This window comes from Etheostoma cragini, chromosome 16 (genome assembly GCF_013103735.1).
Source record: "Etheostoma cragini isolate CJK2018 chromosome 16, CSU_Ecrag_1.0, whole genome shotgun sequence".
Lineage (NCBI taxonomy): Eukaryota > Metazoa > Chordata > Actinopteri > Perciformes > Percidae > Etheostoma > Etheostoma cragini.
The window spans coordinates 11,637,588-11,648,219 of NC_048422.1; the positions used below are offsets into that span (position 1 = coordinate 11,637,588).

General features: G+C 39.5%; 2 protein-coding genes across 2 annotated transcripts; both read left to right on the plus strand.

The window, feature by feature from the left end:
- Positions 1 to 1,530: 1,530 nt before the first annotated feature.
- Positions 1,531 to 6,119, plus strand: adora2ab (adenosine A2a receptor b). The gene is made up of 4 exons (XM_034896012.1): positions 1,531 to 2,066; positions 2,259 to 2,390; positions 4,221 to 4,324; positions 4,661 to 6,119. Exons 1-4 carry the CDS (start codon positions 1,867 to 1,869, stop codon positions 5,623 to 5,625), a joined length of 1,401 nt encoding a protein of 466 aa, XP_034751903.1. The 5' UTR covers positions 1,531 to 1,866; the 3' UTR covers positions 5,626 to 6,119.
- Positions 6,120 to 8,021: 1,902 nt separating this feature from the next.
- On the plus strand, positions 8,022 to 10,595 carry snrpd3l (small nuclear ribonucleoprotein D3 polypeptide, like). The gene is made up of 4 exons (XM_034896014.1): positions 8,022 to 8,181; positions 8,847 to 8,987; positions 9,880 to 10,072; positions 10,376 to 10,595. Exons 2-4 carry the CDS (start codon positions 8,862 to 8,864, stop codon positions 10,438 to 10,440), a joined length of 384 nt encoding a protein of 127 aa, XP_034751905.1. The 5' UTR covers positions 8,022 to 8,181; positions 8,847 to 8,861; the 3' UTR covers positions 10,441 to 10,595.
- Positions 10,596 to 10,632: the final 37 nt, after the last annotated feature.

Sequence of the window (10,632 nt, forward strand, 5' to 3'; positions counted from 1 at the left end):
ATAAACTTGTTTGGCAAAGCCAAGGCAAGAGGCAAATTAATGTCTTTCAAATTCATAGCAGGCTTCCACACAAACTTTCCATAAAACACTACTTCCTTGCTGTAGTTCAAAAATAATGCCATTGATTTCTAACCGAGAAACAAATAGTAATGCATCAATGCAGCCTTGTTATTATTATCTGACATGATCTGCAAACCTGTTTGTCTTCATACTCTCTATCCAAGAAACCTGAATTATTTGCCCTACATTTCATCCACACTTCTTCAGGAGGTTATCTTTAATATCCCCCCTGCTTATAATATAGAGCAGAGATCTTCAACAGGGGGTCCAGGACCCTTAGGGGGTCTTCAGAGTTGCTGCAGGGGGCCCGCCAAATTATTGGTAGATGGTTTAAAATAATAATACAAAAGACTGAAAATATACATTAACATGAATCCAAAATATTATTAGTACTGTAAAGAATCTTTTTTAATGTACACAACACTGATGATAGGCTTACTGTCAGTCATTTTAAGTTAAGTCAGCCATCCACAGTTTAGCTTAAAGCTTTAGTGTGTAACTTTTTGATATTCATAAACGTAGAATGTGAATTGCTGCAAAGCTAACCAAGACTATCAACTCCACACAACTCTCTTTCTCAGTATGGCTAAGTTCAGAAAAGTGTGTCCTCTGGTGATTTTTCCGCCCGGAAACTTGAGTGAAGATAATTACCTTTTCTGAAGAGTCCATAATGTTTTTTAATCTTCCGTGTCCTCCATGGTTACAAGCAACGGTGTGAGCGGGGACGTGGGGGTGGTGCGCAGTCACATAAGACTTGTATCACGTGGACGCGCCAACAGTTTTGTCGTCATTACTTAGAATTCCTCATTGGGCGGCAGAAACTACAAGCTATAGCTTTAAGGATTTACGTAACGTGGCACATTTGAACAAACTTGATGAATAAAGGTATGAATATGGCAGCAAATTTTATTTTAAAAGCTTGGTATTGGATGCACCATAATGAGCTATGTGTAAAGAATTTAGCCCGTCCTACACATTATTGGAGGCCCAGTTTAACATTCAACTCAATTGTATAAAATATGTATGGTAAGGGGTTCCTGCTAAATCTCATTTTATGTTAAAAATCCCTGATATAGAGGAATTTTGCTAAATACCCTGAAAAAACACAGCACAGATAGCTTAACAAAATGTTGGTACAATAGCTTTCAAATTTATGGGTGGTTTAATTTGTAGTTGTCAGTGAATTTGGAGGAAAGCATGTCAGTGACGGGAATGATTAGTGTGTGGAAGGTTTCGGGAAACTTTTCCTGAATTAAAAGGTACATTGTTGGACTGTCTGCTTTGGCCTTGCATGGAAAACAAACTGTACCCCTGTCTTTCAAAGATAGATGACTTTTCTAACGTGTGTGTGTGTGTGTGTGTGTGCGTGCGTGTGTGTGTGTGTGTGTGTGTGTGTGTGCGTTTGTGTGTGTGCGTGTGTGTGTGTGTGGTTATCTGTTTGTGCAGGCTAGACTTAGATTGTGTTCTCTCTTTCTATTCAGACCACCAGGCACATCTCTCAGACCCTCCCTCCTCAAAAATTTTCTGCGGTCTGTGGCAAAGTTTCCTGAGCTGAGCACGAATGTGGCAGAGACGGTTGCAGAGACAAGGAGGAAGACTGACTGGTATATTGTGAGTTACAGTATAAAGTTAAGTCAGTCTTCAGAAGCATTCTGTGGTGGGAACTTCCTGCCTCGGCCGTCCTCCGGTGACACAATCCTTTCTCCCTTAAGTTGTGCCAAGCAGGTATTTTGTTTAAAAACAATTCAAGAAGCTGATTCCGTGGGATGAAAACGCAAAGAAAGCTAAAAAGAGGAAAAAATAACCATGCTGAAGTATGACCAGCTGATCTATATTGGCCTGGAGGTGGTGATCGCTTGCCTGTCTGTGGCTGGGAACGTCCTGGTCTGCTGGGCCGTCCGCCTCAACTCCAACCTGCAGAGCATCACCAACTACTTTGTGGTGTCACTGGCAGTGGCGGATATTGCTGTTGGGCTTTTGGCCATTCCCTTCGCTATCACTATTAGGTATCATTACGCTTTTTAATTTCGTTTAAATATTTGTTAATCATCTTTTTTTATAGGACTTCAATTCAGTATAATCTTTGGACTGGGTCTGATTTTGGATAATAACCTAAGGAACGTGGCTTTATTACATTTGCAAGAATGTAATATTGAGGTTTGTTAAACCTGGGATGTTTTCTCTCAATCCACCATCAGTACCGGCTTCTGTGCCAACTTCCACGGCTGCCTTTTCATCGCTTGCTTCGTCCTCATACTCACTCAGAGCTCCATCTTCAGCCTGCTGGCCATCGCTGTAGACCGCTACATTGCTATCAAGAACCCACTCAGGTGAGAGGAAACAAAAAGGTCACAATGACTCTACTGAAAACTGAAACCTAGAGACAGCTTTCCCATGCTGTCACTTTCACCGAATTCACTTTTCAGACTGTCCAAATCTCTCTGGGACTTGACGATAAAACTGCAATTTGTCTTGTAAATAAGATTTTAGCAAAATTAGTTTTTATTGGATGGTGGTTGTTGACAGTTGCAAAGTTCCCTTTTTACATTACATTTTTCGGAAATAAATGTAATGTAAAATGTAAGGGAACTGTTAGGGTTTGGGGGAATAAACATTTCACAAACAAGTCAAAGTGTGGGTAAACCATTAAACGTGAGAGGCATCCAAAGCAGATGTCGCATAGCAAAACACATTGAATTATAGAGAGATCTCATTCAATTAACTCTAATCTGGCCGGTTGTGAGTAGACACAGCAATATGTCTCCACATGCTTTATCAGTTTACTGTTTGTGTGCAGTTGGAGAGATTAAGGGCTTTGATCATTTCTATCCATGTGAATCAACACCATTCATATGATACTTCTTTTAAATGTCTTGCAGTTTACAGCAAAGGGCGTATTTTGACACACCATTGACTCATATTGTTCATCGGTGTGTAACCAAACCCACAGCTGCATTCTCTACTCCTGCCATGAGAGGATATTTTATTGAGTAAGCCACAGCAGGTGACGCATTTGCATAAGAGGTTGCATAACGGCTTCTTCGCGTGTCTGTGTGTGCTCACGCTGGCGCCACACCCCCTGGCACCAAATACCAGAGAGCTAATAATTCATCGGAGTTATAGGAGGCTTAATATAGCCTACTGACCATCACCCTGGTCATGAAAGATCTTAGCCACATAATGGGACAATGTTACCAAGAATACTGTGGTTATTCATGCCGATTTTCTTTTTTTATTTCTTTTGTGCATTCCTGCATGCATGCCGTCTGCATGAAGCAATCTGCATAATAATGCTGCCAACAACAACAACAAAAATAATAACTCGAGGAGAAAAATTATGAAAAGACTTAATTGACATGTTGAAAGCAGGATTTCTTTTTAAATCAGGTCCAGTAGTATGTATATTAATAGCTCAGATGGCCTGCCACATGTGACTGTGTGCAAGTGGTCATGAATCTGAATTATATATAAAATACTGATGATTTTTGTGTCCTTGTGTCAGTGAAATAGACCAAAGAAAAATTTTTCAACAATATAACCGTATGTGGCTGTGTATTTAAGTTAAAATGATCTTATCAGTGATTTCCTTGTAAAATAAACATCCTCATCATTTTACTCATGTTTGTAAAATGAATCATGTGCTATTAACATTTGTTGTATTGGTATTACACTGCATTATTCAAAAAAAATCTCCATAGCTTTGGGCTAACGTCCCAGCTAAGAAAAGAAAGAAGTGTGCCGGTAAATGACAGCATAGGAAGAAGTTGTCCTTTATTGCAGATGTGTTCACACCCACTAAGCTGTTGGCAGAGTCATGCAACGACACACATCTCACACTGTGTTTACTCCATCTTTTAGCATGGGAGGGGGAAGAACATACAAAAATACTGGCATCTAGGCCTTTGTGCTGCTAACAGACCTTTGCAGAATGAATTCAGATATTTCAAACATTTGATGTGTGGTTTGTCTTTTACTAGCAGGCATAGATACTGGAGTGGTTGTGATGATTTTAAATAATTAACGCATTAAGGTTTAAATGCACAACCATTTTCTCATTAAAATAACCAAATATTGACTTTTCCTCACAGGGAAACTATCACACTGAGATTAGATAAATCAACTAGCTCTAAAGTAGAATTGTGCTTTGTTTAACCTTTCAGGTACCACAGCCTGGTGACAGGGCAGAGGGCTAAGGCCATCATTACATTGTGCTGGATTCTCTCAGTAGGCATCGGCCTGACACCGATGCTCGGCTGGAACAGAGGTGGGAGATTCATTGTGGCAAAAGTAAACCTGATTTACCCAAGCCTGTAGAAAAACATAAAGGTGCCATCTGTAACATTGCCCACAGTTTTTTGAGGAGATTGTTGGGTTTATATTTTTTTTCATTGTCAGTTGTTTAAAGCCAACAAATCTGAATCACAGTAAACCTGATTTAAGCCATCATATGAGTGGGAAAAAAATAAATGAAAAAGATAACTAAGAAAAATGGGGGAATGCATTTTGGACAATATACAATTCTTTCTTCTATGGAAAGAAAAAATATTTGCTTGACATTATTATTAACTGGCAATAAATCATCCTTGACTCTGTTACGCAGGTTGGAATAGCACCGCCGCAATCAACAGCAAAATCTGCCCTGACGGAATGACGGAGTGCCTGTTTGAAGGAGTGGTTACGCTGGACTACATGGTGTATTTCAATTTTTTCGGTTGTGTGCTGGTGCCCCTGCTGATCATGCTGATCATCTATGCCCGCATCTTTATGGCTGCTCGGCGTCAGCTCCGGCTGATGGCGCTCAAAGTTGCGCACACGCCCGCTCCTGGAGAAATAACCTCTTTGCCGATCTCATCTCGTTCAACCCTGCAGAAGGAAGTTCACGCTGCCAAATCGCTGGCTATCATTGTAGGATTATTTGCTCTGTGTTGGCTTCCGCTGCACATCATCAACTGTTTTAACCACCTGTGTCAGGACTGTGGGCGCGCACATATATGGGGGATGAACATTTCCATCATCCTCTCCCATGCTAACTCTGTTGTGAATCCCTTCATCTATGCTTTTCGCATTCGGGAGTTCAGACAGACCTTTTGGAGGATCCTGCATCAGCACATCCTCAGGCAGAGGGATGCCTTTGGGGTCGGGAGTGGTGATGGAAGAAGTGTTGGCCACAGTAGTATCATACAGACTTCCTCCCCTACCAGTAGGGAGGGTTCATCCTGTGGCACAGTGGTGAATAGCTACATCTTAGACCCCAGTGCTGACCGAACTCCACCAAAAGATGCTCATGAAGCCTCTTGTTATTGGACATCTACGTTCGAAGCTGCACCAAGCAGCTGCATACCCAACGGAGACACAATAAAGGGTAGCACCTTTCCAGCAATGCAGCAGCAGCCATGCATCATGGAGGATAGAGTTGAGTCAGTCACACATCTGAGGGGAACAGATGTTTTGGAAGTGAAAGAAAGTAAAAGATGCGTTATTTTTGAGAATGTCCAGGCTCTCTCCCTAAAACCGACTCAGTCTGACCAACAGAGCTTACAGAAGTCTCATAACAAAGATCTTTAAGATATGTTTATACTGCCATAAAACAAAAGAGAACAAACGCGACAATATGTAGAAAAATTAATATGGTCTCAACAAATCAACAGCAACAGCAAATCTGTTTCTGCCAGGGAATGTTTTGGCCTGCTTTGTTACTTTTTCTCATCAACCATCTCTGAGTTTGGTCACATCTCCAAGCAAACAACAGAATTTGTCAAAAGTACGTGGATGTTTATAACGGGCTGATAATAACATTTTCTTGACATGCAGTCCAGTTACAACTATGAGTTCATTTTCGAAGATAAGTCTCTCTGTTTTTAGGTTGTGTGCCTTTTAAACAATGTACACACAAAGACAAAGCAATACAGATAACGTTGCTTTGTCAACTGTACTGTATCTTGCAATGCGTTTTTAACATGATTTAAACTACTTTTTCATAAGGCTGCACCAGGTCACCTTTTGTTATGAACATATGTATTGTTTTTACTCAACAGTGAATTAAAAGTCTTATAAACTTATTAGTTCACTGTTTTTTCATCAGCTGAGTTCACTTTCTGCTACAGAACTACAATGAATCAGCTTTACATACCAAAGACTCCATACTTTCATATATCAAGCACACACAGACTGAAGTGTGTAATTGTGAAGCTGTAATTGATGGTCTGAATGAACCACACAACACAGTTCTAACAGACAGAATAAAAAATGAGGTTGTTTAAACACAGGCATAGGGTGAGCACCATCTCTTACATAAAGATATGTTAAAATGTATTTTCTCTGGATAGCTACAGCCACAGAACATTTGATGATGCTAGTTTCATCAGTGATTTGATTGCTGCCAGGCAACATGTGTCTGCTGCCAGTTCAACAACTACGTGACATGTGTGTCAAAGGCACCCAACGTGCAAGAGTCAGTTACCAAACATCCGAAACAAAGAGCTTGTTTGATCTATTCAAATATCACTCCATATGCCTGTAGTGTGGCTACTTTCAGAATCAGGCTTGCAAAAATAAACAACATTAAAAACACACATGCACATGGACGCACGCATGCGCGCACGCACACACACACTAACGCACACACACACACATGTAAAGTACAAACAGATGACCACAGACTATTCAGCAAGAGGTGTTTACAGACTGGCTGCTGACGCCAGTTAATGAGCCTAATGCGATGGAAATGAAATGCAGATTCATTTGATGATGTCTTTTATTATGCCATTATGGTTTCTCTTTCCTCATTAAAAAGCCCTCACATTGTGGGAAAGGCCTGCATTAAGATACAATTACATGTCTTAAAGCAATCCCAGAGACATGTCTCCAGGAAAAAACACATGCACACGTACCTAGCTTGTGTACTGTGTGCCTATTCAAAAACTTTGCAAATGAGATATACTTTATGGTGATGCCCAGGGTTAATAAAATGAAGAAAGCAATTTCACTTTAATGCTTTGTTTCTTTTGTGCTTTTTTGAAGAGGTTATGAATAATTCAAGTCTGAGTTATTTTAGCACAATAAAAAACATCAACAAATTAGCAAGGGACTGCTAAGGGTACAATCCCTAGCAACCGCCGAATCTGCCTCATGGAGGCCATCATATGTTATATCATATCATATGTCTATACACATACAAGGCAGGGTAGGATGGTGTGACGTCCCAGCATACAATCCAGTGAGCGACTTTATTGAATGCCATAGGCCTGTAGTAATAAATTAATGTTTGGGAAGCATGACATTGGCATGCAAAGTTTTTGCGGACAGGCAAATTACTAGAAAAACTCAGTTGCTTAAAGGCGACAACATTGTTTGTTTAACGATTCTCTTTGTGATCTCTCCTAGGCTAATATGCAGTGGACACATGGACCAACAACATACAGGAAACATCTGGTGTCTCATGTCTAGTGGATTGACCTTGCTATACTGAGAGACCTCGCTGGAGGAAAATAAAAAAGTGAATGCCTATGTAGTTATTTTAAAAAAAATGTTTTAATAAAAGTCTATATGTAGGCTATAGCATCTGTGATGTTAGAGTATTTAGGAGGTTGGTTTGCATGGACATGTATGCATAGACTGCCTAAACTCTTTTAACTATATGGGTAAATCTGTTAAAAATCTTTTTTATAGGAAGATTATAGAAATGACCAAGGGTCAGACAAACAGAGCTTCAGTCCTCCAAAACACCAGGCAGACTTCCAATAAGCACCTAACAAACGTATAATAATCAGAATTAGAATGAAGTTCAATGGCCAAGTCCACACACAGATTAGGAATTTGAATCCTGTTTGTTGTTGCTCTCAATGTACACACACAGACTGTTCCAGCTAAAACAAAGACTGCAAACTGAACAAAGATACACATGTTTCTGTTATTTACGTATAGAATTATAATTGTAAAAATGTATGAATATATATATCCCACAATGCACCGCGGGATGCCACAGGAAGCACTTCATTGACCCACTGTGGCATTGTGGGTAGGCGGAAAAGGCTCCAAAAGATACGTGAAAAGCGACAAACGCACGTTGCGCTCTTGAAGAAGAAACAACAAAGTAATATCAGTTTTCAAGACAAAATCAAGGTAACCGTATTAACAGATTGTGCAAAATAGCATTATCGCTTAGTTTACCCAGCCGGGTTTTTTGTACGTGTTGTATTTAAGAGCTCATTCATTCAGTCGCCTAATATGGTTCCGCCTGTTTGACAAACTCAAAGTGTCTTGGTTAAAAATCAAACGTTAATGTTAGATTAAGTATTTAAATCGCAGAAGGCTTTGGTTTGTAGTAATAACTTCAAAAATAAAGTATACATGGCTTAACTCTTGAAAGGTAGCTAACGTTGGCGTTGAATTCTCGTAATTCATGGAGGACTAACGTTAGCTTAAATAGCTAATTTTGCTAATGGCTAACGTTAAGTGTCTGCTTTTATAAACACATTTGTCATATTTATGAATCACTGCATCTTGCACTAACCCGTGATTAGTACGTAGTTGTTAACTGTAATGTTGTAAGCACTAGCTAAATGTTTCTACGTTGTAGACTGATAAGATATACAGTAACTTTCCAGGGCTAAAGCAGGGTTAAAGATGGCTAATGCAAACAACGGTGACGTATTCGCAAAACAATAATGAAACTAAAGTCATTTTTAAATATCTTGAAGTAGATTGTAGGAAACATGTTGGTATCTGACTTTTTTTTTAACTGCACATGTGTAACAATTCCTACTGTAACGTTGTATGTTTTCCAGGAAGCCAATTGAAAAATGTCCATCGGCGTACCAATCAAAGTTCTGCATGAGGCGGAGGGACACATTGTGACCTGTGAGACCAACACTGGAGAGGTGTACAGGGGCAAGCTGATTGAGGCTGAGGACAACATGAACTGCCAGGTTGGTCCAATAAATGCTGAATAATAATCATAAATGAAGCTCCTCTTTACAGCCTGATTTGCGCATGATGTTATGACCCTTTTCTTTTTACTTGCGTTTTGGGAGCTTAATTGTTCAGTCTTAAAGTGTGTGTGTCTGTGTGTGTGCTCAACAACTTGTACACACATAACTCACTTTTTGTTGGGAGCCCTTGGGTTTTGAATAAAATGAGTACCTAGCTATAGAGAAGGGAAACACTTAATGAGAGTATGATTTAAGGAGATGTCTGATGCGTTAGGGTTTCCTACAAATTCACATTTAATTTTTGGGGTTTATCCTGATATGAACACCTAATGGAGATCCAAATAAACCCTCCCAATATATTGGGTTTAGGTGCATGTATGCTTTTTATACTGACATGATTTAAGGGTTTTTTTATGCCTTAAGTGTTACTTCTTTGTGTTCCTCATCTGCTCATTTCCAACATAACTCACTTTGAAGCTACGAGCTAAATATATAAAGATTTGGGACCATGAATGAATACAGTTTGACTTCTAGTTAATCCAAGGTTGGTATGCTCCCCTATCTGATGACACGTCTCATTTAACACAGTAGTTTTCAAACATCTTCCACAAGTATTAGAGCCATGGCTCTCAATCCTGCTAACTAGTTACTTATATGCTAAGAAATGAGCTGTAGTGTTGAAAGACCAGGATTGGGAACCACTGCTTTTAAAGACCTATAGTAAGTGTAAATATGTATGCTTGCACTACCATATTTAGCCAAGCTATAATATAGAATAAGTTTAGTTTTAATAAATGTTCTAGCCTAGTCCTTTTCCCTTAAAATGATTGTCGTTCATCAGCGTGATTAACTGTTTTCTAGCTAAAACTGCATTTTTCTGTTTCCGCAGATGTCTAATATAACAGTAACTTATCGTGACGGCCGGGTGGCACAGCTGGAGCAAGTCTACATCCGTGGCAGCAAGATCCGCTTCCTGATCTTGCCTGACATGTTAAAGAATGCTCCTATGTTAAAGAGTATGAAAAACAAGAACCAGGGATCCGGCGCAGGAAGGGGCAAGGCAGCTATTCTCAAAGCACAAGGTGAGTGGAAGGTTTTTGGACCAGTATCTCCCGGTTATCTTTGGCTGTTTACAAATCTGTTCCGAGTCAGTGCACTTTAATTGTAGATAGATTTTTTTATATATATAGATGTGCCCAATATTTTGTCCCATGGGTAATACAAGTACAAAATAAGACTTAGCTCAACAAATGATAAACATTCATTTCACAGAGGTAGCTTTTTAACCGGGATATTTTTTGTGCATTGTCAAAATTGGTGAACCAATAGGGATTTCTATATGCTGTAATTTTGGTATAATTTTCCCCCCTCATTTTTGTCTGCAGTGGCTGCAAGGGGTCGAGGCCGTGGTGGAATGGGACGGGGCAACATCTTCCAGAAGAGGCGATAACTGCTCCATCTTTAAGATTGTTGCATTGTATAGTCTTTTGTTTTTTCAGTTTGTCTTCTTTGGATTGGATATTGTTGGTAATTTTTTGCAATCCTGTGCTTTGCAGTTTATTGCTTTTACTTTCATTTTTTATGAAAATAAACCATTCAATTTGATGTGTCCTGTCCCCTGGTTAACTCAACTTATGTATTA

Coding starts and splice junctions, on each gene's coding strand:
- adora2ab (XM_034896012.1), top strand. CDS start 1,867: ATGCTGAAGTATGACCAGCTGATCTATATTGGCCTGGAGGTGGTGATC. Junction 2,067..2,258: donor CCCTTCGCTATCACTATTAG/GTATCATTACGC, acceptor ATCCACCATCAG/TACCGGCTTCTGTGCCAACT. Junction 2,391..4,220: donor GCTATCAAGAACCCACTCAG/GTGAGAGGAAAC, acceptor TTAACCTTTCAG/GTACCACAGCCTGGTGACAG.
- snrpd3l (XM_034896014.1), top strand. CDS start 8,862: ATGTCCATCGGCGTACCAATCAAAGTTCTGCATGAGGCGGAGGGACAC. Junction 8,988..9,879: donor AGGACAACATGAACTGCCAG/GTTGGTCCAATA, acceptor CTGTTTCCGCAG/ATGTCTAATATAACAGTAAC. Junction 10,073..10,375: donor AGCTATTCTCAAAGCACAAG/GTGAGTGGAAGG, acceptor TTTTGTCTGCAG/TGGCTGCAAGGGGTCGAGGC.